Here is a 12,547-nt window from a genome sequence, read left to right on the forward strand (position 1 = left end):
AAGACTGCTTGTCTTATTAATGCTGATTGGCTACTGCAGTAAGTCCACCATTTTCCTAATGTTATGCCAGTTTTCCCCAATTACAGAATTACTTTTTTTTTTTTTCATTACTGGTCTTTTGGAAACTGAGAAAATATCTTTCCACAACTAATTTTAGCATCCATTGAAACTGTCTGTAACTTGCAGTAGTTATTTGTTCAGTGTTTACCTAATGATAACTTTGAATTTTCATCATTCCTTGTGCATAGTCTAATTAGAATTTTGCTGTGAGTGGAAACTGGTGTAGGCTTTCCCTCAATTATATATTCAGTTATTGTGTGCACTATTCCTAGGAAGACATGGACCAATGTCTATTCATTCCAAACAAAAATCAGTGATAGACCAAAGTCAGAACACTACCGAAGCCCGGCTTTGTGACGCGGTGAGTTTACTGTGGTTACAAGAGCAGGAGTGAATCAAAGACAGCTGGATCAGCAGGGCCACTGCACCACGGGGGACAGCTCCACCATGGGGGGGGGGGGGACAGCTCCACCACGGGGGTGGGGGACAGCTCCACCACGGGGGGGGGGGGACAGCTCCACCACGGGGGGGGGGGGGACAGCTCCACCACGGGGGGGGGGGGACAGCTCCACCATGGGGGAGGATAGCTCCACCATGGTGGGGGGGACAGCTCCACCACGGGGACAGCTCCACCACGGGGGACAGCTCTACCACGAGGGACAGCTCCACCACGGGGGGGGGGGGGACAGCTCCACCACGGGGGGGGGGACAGCTCCACCACGGGGGGGGACAGCTCCACCACGGGGGGGGGGGACAGCTCCACCACGGGGGGGGGGGACAGCTCCACCACGGGGGGGGGACAGCTCCACCACGGGGGGGACAGCTCCACCACGGGGGGGACAGCTCCACCACGGGGGGGACAGCTCCACCACGGGGGGGGGGGGGACAGCTCCACCACGGGGGGGGGGACAGCTCCACCACGGGGGGGGGGGACAGCTCCACCACGGGGGGGGGGACAGCTCCACCACGGGGGGGACAGCTCCACCACGGGGGACAGCTCCACCATGGGGGGCAGCTCCACCATGGGGAACAGCTCACGGAAGCTGGGAACCTGGGGCACACTGCACAACTTGGAAGCAGTTCAGCTGGTTGGAAAGTGTCACTTTTAAGCAACTCAGGTGGCCTGAGAGCCTCTCAAGCAGTCCTTACTGTTTACATAACCTTGGGGAGGGAGGGACCTAGTGTCTGTTCAGTTTCAAGGACTTCCTCAAGTCTTTGAGTTGTTTACTTTCCGAGCTTTAAGAGCTTCCCTGCAGGATAGAGGTTTTATCCCAGAAGAAATTGATACACAGCGATTGTATATGCATCAGTGAGTTTATGTTTATTCTATTATTATATAGTAAAATACTACTATTATTATTCTAAAATTGTAGGATTTTTGTTGTATAAAGTCCCAGCGTTACACCGCGAGTGTCTGAGTTTGCCTGGCTCCTTCAGTGTCCAGCACTTAAGGACATTACTTGGTGAAACAGGCCCACTGTAATTTCCCAGCCCTAGAACTAACCACATTTCTAGGAACTCACTTCCTTTTCTTACTATGAAAAACCTATCAAGTTTTCAAAAATATATTGATTTCTTCAACCCCAGTATACACATAATTTCAAAACTGCTTGCCTGTGAGCAATGTCCTAGCAAAGTATTTCATTTGTGTATAGTTATTTTTAACATATAATAATAAAACATACATCAAACTTATCATCAGCTGTTTTACATGGTTGTATAAATTAATAGTGCTTAACATTCATCTTATTATACAATTATTACCATTGTCAGTCACTGTCCTACTCCTGTAAAGAGACATCATGACCAAGGCAAATCTTAATAAAAGAAGGTATTTAATTGAAGGCTTGCTTACAATTTCAGAGAGTGAGTTCATTACAATCATGGTGGGGGGCATGACAGCACACGTGGTGCTGGAGCCGTAGCTGAGAGAGAGCTACATCCTGGTCCACAGGCTGGGAGACCAGGCCTGGCCCTATCCAGAGACGCATCCTTCAACACGGCCACACCTCCTAATCCTTCTCAAATAGTGCCACTCCCCGATAACAAGATATTGAAATATGCGAGCCTAAGGGAGTTATTCTTATTCAAACTAGCACACCATTGTCCATCTCCAGAGATATCTCCTAATCCTGGTAAGCGCCCTTGCTGTTTCTGTTAATAACAGTTAACTCACATAAGTGTAATCGTGCAATGCTTGCCCTTATATTTCTGGTCTACTTTACTTCGTTTAATATTTTAAAGATTTACCATATATCAGAATTTTGTTCTTTTTAAGACCTAATAATAGTCCATAATAATGTGGTTTACCTCCTTGTTGCCTCCTTATGACGAATGCCAGGCAGAAACAACCTAAGAAGGAACAACATTTGTTGTTTGTACTTGTTGGCTACTGTGAATAATGATGCTGCAGTTAGTAGGGTTCGGGTACCACAGTTCCTGCTGTCAATTTTTGCTGGCTCCTATGGTAAATACATGTTCAAATTTCTGAGGCACCAGCACACTTTTCCACAGTAGCTATACCATTCTGTTCCACCACCAGTGAGTTCCAGTTTCTCCACAGCCTAGCAACACTTAAGTAGTTTTTTAATTTTTATTTTTTAATAATAACCTCTCACTGTCTACAGAGTGGAATCACATTGGAGGTTTGATTCGTGGACATTTTTTCCTGGGCGCTTTAGTATAGGCTTTCTCAGAAAAGATGCCTGTTCAAGCCTTATCACGCATTTTTAATTGGGTGTTACCAAATTGTAGAAATTATATGTATCATCCCTTTATCAGATGAATGCTTTTCACATTTTGTGTGTTCTCTCAGGATTTTGACATGGTTGTAGGGTTTGTTTTCGTCGTTTTGAGAAGACCTCACTGTTCAGCCCTGGTTTGCCTGAAACTCACCACATAAACCAGGCTGACCTCTAACTCAAGAGCTCTGAGAACTGCCCTTCTTCTGCCTTGAGAATGCTGCCATGAGCGCTTTCTCTTTATCTAATGCTCAGATTGAGGCAGGCACCACCACACCCAGCAATATAAATTAGTTTTTAATTTAAATGAAGCAGTTTGTCTGTTTTTTTCTTTTGATACCTGTGCTCTCATTGTCATACCTAGGAAAATCATTAACAAAAAATCAATGTCATCAAGTTTTTTTCATACATTTCTACTGAGTTATTATTAGTTCTTATGTTGAGGTCTTTGATACATTTGAAAATAATTCTTGTATTTATACAAGGTAAAGATCCAGTTTATTCATTTTCAAGTAGACAGCCAGTTTTACCAGAGCTTTTTGCTGAAAGAGCCTGCCAGCACTCTTACCCAGTCAGTTGGCTTTTATGAGAGCACGTGCTTCTGGCATTCTGTTCTGGTCTGCTTTTAGGCACTTTCAGCTGTTTTGGTTTGTGGTGTTGTATAGTAAGTTATAAAATCGGAAAGTGTAGGTCTTCCAACTCTTTCTTTTTCAAGGTAACTAAGTATTCTAACTTCCTTCAAGTTTCATGAAGTTTAGAATAGATTTTCTTTTTTAAATTTTAGCAAAAAACTGTTAGAATTCTGATAGGGTCACTCAAAAGTTGTGGATCAATTCAAGTAATACCTAAATACATTTTCTAATCAACAAACATAGACTGTCTTTCATAAATATAGACTGTCATTTTAGTATCTATTTTAATAATATCTTATCATTTTCAGTTTCTAAGTGTTTTGTTACCCTTATGAAGTTTACTTATAATTTATTTTAGTGCATATTTATTATGGTAAAAATAAATTCTATTCATTATACTAGTTATTTTTCTGCTGTTGTGATAAAACATCAAAACCAAGACAATTTGTAGAAAAAAAGAGTTCATTTGCTCTATGGTTCCAGAGAGTGAGAGTCCATAACGGCGTCCCTGATTTCATGGGACGGTCCAACGGGAAGCCCTTACAGACAGTGGAGAGCAAGCCACAGCCTGACTCAGACAGCTGCTGAAGCTTGATTTCTTCCCCTGCTCCTTCAGATTTGTAAGCATTTGCTACTGAGAAGCAAGAGGTCAGCCTGGCTCAGATCATTTTTTCATTTCCAATGAGAATAATAGTCTGTCGTTTCATTAATATCAGTGGCAGGCTGGTTCTTCTAAGAAAGTGCTTTTGCTGGCCAGAGGATCCCCTTACAGTGGTGTTTTGTTTTGTTTTCCTTTTTGGCAAAGTCTTATGTATTCCAGCCTGGCCTGTAGCCGAAAATGACCTTGAACTCCTGATCCTAGAGGCTTGCGCCACACCCAGTTTATTCAGTGCTAAGGACAGAACCCAAGTCTTAAATAGCTGTGCTTATGCAGTGAGAAGCCATAAAGCTTAGCAGATTTGCAATTATAAATAACTCAGTAAATATGTTCAAAGGCAGTGATGGCACTTGAGAGGCAGATGAAGACAGATATCCGAGTTTGAGGCCAGCCTGGTCTGCAAAGAGAGTTCCAGGCCACCAGGGCTACACAAAAAAAGCCTGTCTCAGGGAAAGTGTGTGTGTGTGTGTGTGTGTGTGTGTGTGTGTGTGTGTGTGTGAGTGATATCAAAGTATATTATATGCACATATGAAAGGATCACAAACATTATTTATATAATTGATATATACTAATTTAAAAATATGCAACTCACGTTTTTATACGAAGCAGTCTGGTTACTTTAAATATTATACAGAACAGCTGTAAGAACATCTGTAGTAATGGGCTGGCAAGACGACTCAGCAGGTGCCTACTATCAAATCTGATGGCCTGAATTTGATGCCCAGGATCCACATAGAAATAAGAGAACCAGCTCCTGCAAGTTGTTCTGTGATGTCACGCCTGTGCTGTGACACAAATACCACGTCCATGAATTAAAATGTAATTTAAAAAACTAAAGACTCTACAATAAAAACTAAAAAAAAAAGTGTTCAATAGATAAGGAACAAAACACACTTTTACAATACCTTTGAAGTTAGAAAGAGCCATAAAATATGGTCACGTGATGTTCTGAAGTAAATCAGAATACCCAGGAGCCATAATGATCCTTACAGCTTCATTCAACTTGTCTTTTAAAAGTGACTTATCTCCTCTGGATCTCCAGTTGTGAACTATATAAAATAGACTGTAGAAATAGAATATAATTTCTATCATGTATAATATAGTTTGTGACAATTGTTGTTTCTTTATATTTAAAGTGCATTCATCTTCATTGATAATCTCATAATATCCATGACAAATGAAATTATGTGCACTAGCAAATTTTACAAAGTAAATAAAATGCCACTGTTCTCTTCCCCCAGTACCTGATAAGCACAGTTCTAATTCTGATCTCTGCATTTGCTCAGGTACCTCATATAAATGAAATCGTATGTATCTGTCATACAATACAATGCAATCTGTCTAATTGTGGGAACTGAAATAGCTGCCTTATTTTGTTTAGCATTATGTTATCAGTTCTCAGCCATGTATGCAGCAATTTCTTTTCTTGTCTTAATATTTGTCATTTTTTTTAGCCATTGATGGACATAGCGGTAGCTTCTGCCTATTGACTAATGTGGTTAATGCTGCCCTCCACTAGTATTCAAGTACACTTTGAGCACCTACAGCATCCTTGGGATATATAGCTAGCAGTAGCATTTCTCGATCACGGGGTAATTCTGTGTCCAGCTTTTTGAGAAGAACCAGTTCTTCACAACATCTTACAGCTTATTTTCCCTCCTGAAACACATAGAAGGTTCTAGTGTCTGCATGTGCTCTGCATTAGTTACTTTTCTCATCGCTGTGACAGTGCCTGACAAAAGCAACTTAAGGAGACATATATAGGTTTATTTTGCCTCATTGTTGAAGGAGACGGTCATCACAGAAGGAAATGTCTATGGTCGAGAAGCAGAGACTGGGCACTAATGCTAGGGCTATGCTCACCTTCTTTTCACTCAATATGAAATATAATTGGCTAAGAATATTCACTATGGGCTCCAGCCAGTGACATCTCAGTTAGACCTTCTAAAAGCACCTCACAACACGCCGAGAGGTCTATCTCCTAGGCAATGCTAAGTCTCATCAGCTCAAAATTGACCCTGATAACACTGTCTGTTAAGGTTTTGAAAAAATTGACTCACGTGTATAGAAATTGTGTAGGAAGTATGAGGCACATACTATACTCATATTGTCATTACATTGAAAATAACTTTTTGGTGCCCAGCATCCAGTAAGTTGTATGAGCCAACATTATAAAATGTTGACCTTTGTCTAACTGGTTGTATGCAGTATGTTCATGGAAAGGGTTTGGTTTTTTGTCTTTTTGGTTGGTTAGTTGGTTTTTTGAGACAGGGGAAAGGTTTTTAAAGTAAGAAATTACTCTTACAAAGTCAAGTTATTTATTTATTTATTTATTTATTTATTTATTTATTTAGAGACAGGGTCTCTCTACATATCCCTGGCTGTTCTGGAACTTGCTCTGTAGACCAAGCTGGGCCTCCCAAGTGCCAGGATTAAAGATGTTTACCACCACACCTAGCTAAAGTGAAATTCTTAAGTACAAAATAAATGAACACCATTGCTCTTGGCAACATTAGTTTTCTTTTTCCCTACAGCTCCCTGTACAAGCAGCACTTTTTTTTGCCATAGCAACATGTGCATCAACAACTCTTTAGTCTGTAATGGTGTTCAGAACTGCGCGTACCCTTGGGATGAGAATCACTGCAAAGGTGAGTCTGAGGCAAAGGCCAGCCTTCCCGCGAGGAGATGGCACACAACTTCCTTTTCTACAGGGGTGCTTAGCATAGTTCCTTTAACAGAGCTAGACACATAGTGACATTCTTAAAGGAGTATTGACTTCTGGGGTGTTATAAAGAAATATTCAGCAAAAGCATTTGTTGTTTGTTTGTTTGTAGTGTATGTTTTCAAGTTATTCAGGAGTGTGTCTCTGAATATGCCCTGTTTTATGTTATTGCTGAACCTTGTAGTGTAAATATATTTTATGGCGTTAGCAGATAGTTTAGAGGACAGCCTTGCAAATGGAAGGACTAATAAGACCAGCTATAGGTGACTGCAGTGACATAAAAGCAATGCGTTATAGAATGCTTTTTCTTTCTTTTTTCTCTACATCAAGTTACTTCTACTTCTGACATAGACTTTGAAAGGTAAATACAATGATAGTAAGCGTTAGATACCTCTACCTCGGTTGTCACATGAGTTGGAGAAATAAAATTTAGCTGTCTCTGGTCTTCCTAAGAGTTGAATAAGTAAGTGCCTTATCGTGGGAAGCTGATGTAATCTGAGGGCCACATTAACTGACATACAAGCATTTATCATTCCAAAACAGTAGACCATGGTGGTGTACCTGGATTCTTAGTCTGATCCCACAGATGAGAGTCAACACAGCAGTTTGTTGAATCTGCCCTATAGCAGAAAGCTAAGCTTGATAGATCAACAGTGTCTGTTTTTGACACCTTCTATATTAATGTACTTTGCAAATTATAGACACTTGTGAACCTTTTGAGTAAAGGAACCAAGTACTTTAGTTTTTCTGTGCCTCAGCTAGCTATATCACATGCAGTTTGTTACTACTACCATGATTTCCAAGTCAACTATTTCTATTTGTTTAAAGAACAATTTTTCAGTTGCATTATCTCTGATATATTTGACACAAAGTTTATGTTTTACCTAAAAATGCCTAGTTGATCTATGCTGGAACTCCTATTAATGAGTTGTGAAAACCTCATTTCTTTCTTACAGAAAAGAAAAAAGCTGGACTATTTGAACAGATCACTAAAACTCACGGAACAATTATTGGCATTACATCAGGGATTGTCTTGGTTCTTCTCATTATTTCTATTTTAGTACAAGTAAAACAGCCCCGGAAAAAGGTTATGGCTTGCAAAACCACATTTAATAAAACTGGGTTCCAAGAAGTCTTCGACCCTCCTCATTATGAACTATTTTCCCTAAGAGAGAAAGAGATTTCTGCAGACCTGGCAGATCTGTCAGAGGAACTTGACAACTACCAGAAGATGCGACGCTCCTCCACGGCCTCCCGCTGCATTCACGACCACCACTGTGGATCTCAAGCGTCCAGCGTCAAACAAAGCAGGACCAACCTCAGTTCCATGGAACTTCCCTTCCGAAATGACTTTGCACAGCCACAGCCCATGAAAACGTTTAACAGCACCTTCAAAAAGAGCAGCTACACTTTCAAACAAGCGCATGAGTGCCCCGAGCAGGCGCTGGAGGACAGAGTGATGGAGGAGATCCCCTGTGAAATCTACGTCCGAGGGCGAGAAGACTCTGCGCAAGCTTCCATATCCATCGACTTTTAATTGCCAGCTAACGGTGTTAATTACTAAGTGTGTGTGTGTCGCCAACACCCGTTCTGTCCCAGCACCGCACCTGCTCTGCGGAACTAGAAAGCCCTTCATACTTTATCATACGGCTGATGGTTCTATTGTCTCAGGCAACCAAGGAACTTGGTATAGTCAGTGGGGAAAGCCATCATGTGTTGCTCGCTATTTTATCTACAAACCACCACCAGCTCAAGGACTGTTAACATCAGGGCATTGTTCCTGTTCTCACAGCTCCATCAAGTTGATCTCACAGTAAATTTAAAAGTCAGATTTTTGTTTATATTCTTTTTTCTTTTTCTTTTTCTTTTTTTTTTTTTTTTTTCTTTTTTCCTGATAGGTTTTATTTAGCCATAGTCTACCATTTCAGTTTCCTGCATAAGGGGATGATGTGTCACTTAATTCAGCATGGGCACATGTTTGCTCTTAACTGTGTATATGGCAGTACTGTGCAGAGTACCAGTGTGCAACGCAGTCATTGCCTTTCTTCTTGACTCATTGCTACAGTGTTGTCTTAACAACTGCATCATTTGTCCTGTTTTCTGTGGCAGGTGGCAGGTGACATGATTTATCCACTTTAAGGCACGTTCCATCTTGGTTGCACCAGGAAGGTAATAATCCTGGCGTATATTATAACCAATTACACATGAGTGGAATTTGAGGAAGATTAAAAACTTGCAGCAACCTCTGACGTGTCCCTGGTTGGGTGTCATTCAGTGAGAGACGTTCACCCCGCAGTCAGGGTCCTAGGAGTCACCCGTGCTCAGGCCTTTAATTATGGCTCCATGCAGGGCTTCTCCTCAGATCTTGGTCCCTGTCATCTTTCAAACAAACAAACAAAAAAAAAACTCTTTGTTCTCTTGGTATTGGTTTGTCTTTGGCACATGGTAGCCATGGCTGGTGGAAGCTTAAAGAACTCTGAAGAACGGTGTGAGCTTTTACATAGCTTCTGCTTGGAACAGTGCATTTTTCTAGCCACCATCATCAAAAATAGCAACTTCAACTTTTTTTTAAACTGCACTTTTGACCTTATGTTTTGTAAAGTATATAAAACAATAATTTATAAACATGATATCCAAACTCATTGTGATTTTTTTAGACTTTTGATATTATTTGATACTGTATAAACTTTATTAGATCAAGACTTAAGACACACAGGACAGATTTCTTTCAGTTTCACAGTAGTGACTTTGGGTAGAAGTACACTGTGACAGAACTGTGCTGTAATTGATTTTAAGGACCTTGGCCATGGTGATGTATACATAAGTTTTTCTTTCTTTGGCTGCTGTGTTTAGTTGGTGGTAAGTTTTTCACTGTGTAGTATTTATTGTTCTAAATTGCAACAGAAATCTTACATTAAAGTATACATTATTACATGATCCTTTGGTTAGGTATTTATAGCAGGAACTCTTTGAATAAGATGTGGCTGGGGGAAAAAATCCATATATTTAATGATAACCAATATAGATAATATATTTTCTGTATTGAACTAAATTCTCAATGAAAAGTTCAGGTTTCAGTAGATTTTATTAATTCTTTTTTCTTTCTTTCTTTCTTTTTTTGGTTTTTCAAGACAGGGTTTCTCTGTGTGTACCCCTGGCTGTCCTGGACTCACTTTGTAGACCAGCCTGGCCTTGAACTCACAAGGATCCACCTGCCTCTGCCTCCAGGATTTAAGGCATGCACCACCACACCAGCTTATTAATTCTTTTAAGTACTATATAAATCTGATCTCTCAGATTGCTAAAAACTGTGACTTTTAGTGTGATGTATTTTCTGCCCAAAGTGTGTTCTCTGTATGGCATTTTTATTTTTAAAAAATTATATCCAAAATATGGGAAAACTTACAGTTGGCATAAGCATTATTTAATTTTTTTAAATCAGTAGACACTCTTGCTTTGTAAAATAGAACTTGGAAAAGGAAAAGGAATTTCAAAACATAGTAGTCACTGAACTATCCAGAGGAAGATTAGAAAACTATGTTCTTTCAGAAACTATTAAATAAGCATTTTATTAGGTGGCTTAGGCCAGGCCACATTCCAAAAGCATAGCAAACACTTAAATTGATAGCTGTGATACCGTGAGAAAGAAAAATTAACATACTTTCTGTATAAATTAGATTATTGAGCTTATAGTAGGCTTTCACACACCATTGTCACTTGCAGCTGTATTTTTATTTTTAACACTATACCCTATTTTAAAGGAACTTGAAGAGGCTTACAAAACAGGTTTTGTAGAAAACCCTGGACGTTACACACGTGCAGATCTGCATGACGTCTTGCAGCTCAGCAAGAGGGGCTTGGGTGATCATTTTTTCCTTAAGTCTAACAGCAGATCGGAAAGTTGTTCCTTATCACAGTAGAAAACACTTATATTCAGAGGCTAAAGTGAAAACCATAAGTTTAGTAATGGCAGACATGAAGTGTAGCCATCTTAGGTGAGCTATTACACCCTACAGAGTTAAACATGCCTTCTGGCGAAAAAATGTGAAGCAGGGGGTGGTGAAAATCTGCAGCACAAGAAAGGCTGAGCAGCACCAGCGATATGACACCACGCGTTGCTGGCTTCCATCCCGAGCCCAACACAGGCTGTCAGCTCCCCGGTGGAATTTCAACATGGCCGTCACTGAACTAACTATCCAGAGAAAGATTAGAGCACTGTGTTTTTCGGTTACTAGTAGGTACGCATTTTATTAGGTGACTTAGGCCAGGCCACGTTCCAACGGCGTAGTAACTGCACAACAGACCACAGCCTACGCATCCCACCATCTCAAAGACAGAGGGATTAAGTGTTGCTCCTTTTGCAGAGGAGGAATATTCAATGTAAAAAAAAAAAAAAAAACCAAAGCATATTCACATTTCACATCACAAATCTATCAGGCCCCTTGAGCTTTGACTTAGGAGAGCCTTTGTCACTACCCCAGTTGTGGTTTGTATAATTGCTAAGCGTTAAGGAACCTCCAACACTACCTAATGAGGCCCGTTTCGTGTCAGCTGCTGAGAGAAGATGGGAGAAAAGCCTGGCTGTGGCTCCAGCAGTAATTAGCAGCCAGGGACTACACTTTGTTGCACGGTGGTGTCTGCTGTATGTCCACGGTTCTGTATTACACATACTAAACGAAATGCGCCTGAATCGTAGTGATTGTGGACAGAAGGATCTTCAGCTACTGCTCTTCTTAAAGACCCAAAAGAGATGATCTCGTCTGGTTTTGTTAGCAAGAGGACTAAGCCCTGAAGGTGAAGGGGCTCCCTGAGTCTCCAGACTCCCAGCCAGGGTTCTGCCTTGGCTTCTTGTCCTTGCCCTGCTTAGCTTTTAAAAGTCACACAGTTCTAAACACCAGCCTACGTGTCCTCCCTTTTTAATTTATATAGCACTGTCATCTTACTGTTTTTTGTTTTTTTTTAACCAGGCTTCCTTGGCATCTGCAAAATATGTAATGACTGAATTCTTAGTAAGCAGTGCTGGTCCACAGCACATGGGGTGACGGCCGAAAGGAAGCAAGGCTGCTTTCACTTCTGTAATGTTGTTTAAGTTAAAAGAAACAATGTACATTATAGAAATTAAATATTGGGCTACTATATCTTGAGTTTTGAGAATGATTTGGATTTAGGCCACTGTAAGGAAACAAGCTGACCTGGGATCTCACTTTAGCGTCCTACGCCATCAGTTGCCTGCCATAGACCTCTCCCAGTAACATGTTCTTCTTTACTAAGCTCTTTAACATACTTTTGTTTATATTTCTGCAATTGGTTTACTGGCTCAAAAAGCCACCAAGCTAATGATGAGGGTGCACGTATAGTAAGTACTACCTAAATTTATTTGTTTTTTTTTAAAGCAGTAGATTTTTATTAGAGATGAACTTTCAGATCATGTAAGAATTTTCATGTGCTTAATCCAGATTTGGCACTTTAAAGTATTTAACCCTTGAAATGCAAATAAAAACTCCTGTTTTGATTTTCTTCCTTGCCTCAGTTTCTGAAGTGTATAAGAGCAGAGCATTCCCAGCCACTTTGGGCATCAGCATTTACATGCCCTTCCTAGGACAGAGTTGGCGTTTCCCTGTTTGCTACTTTCTAGATAAAATAGTCACAGTTGAGATTTATTTGTTAAAGCAACTTTAGATTATTATTATTATTGTTATTATTATTATTATTATTATTATTATTATTATACTTA

General features: G+C 40.4%; 1 protein-coding gene across 2 annotated transcripts in view; it reads left to right on the plus strand.

Moving 5' to 3' along the window:
• Positions 1 to 12,330, plus strand: part of NETO2 (neuropilin and tolloid like 2) — a 56,064-nt gene extending 43,734 nt beyond the window's left edge. For both annotated transcript variants that reach the window (XM_084756014.1, XM_084756015.1), the window contains exons 8-9: positions 6,626 to 6,739; positions 7,770 to 12,330. In XM_084756014.1, the coding sequence (XP_084612140.1) occupies positions 6,626 to 6,739; positions 7,770 to 8,350 (695 nt within the window). In that variant the 3' untranslated portion in view covers positions 8,351 to 12,330. The remainder of the gene's footprint in view (positions 1 to 6,625; positions 6,740 to 7,769) is intronic.
• The last annotated feature ends 217 nt before the right edge of the window (positions 12,331 to 12,547 follow it).

The sequence above is a fragment of the Acomys minous genome (genome assembly GCF_964271855.1).
Source record: "Acomys minous genome assembly, chromosome: 14".
NCBI lineage: Eukaryota > Metazoa > Chordata > Mammalia > Rodentia > Muridae > Acomys > Acomys minous.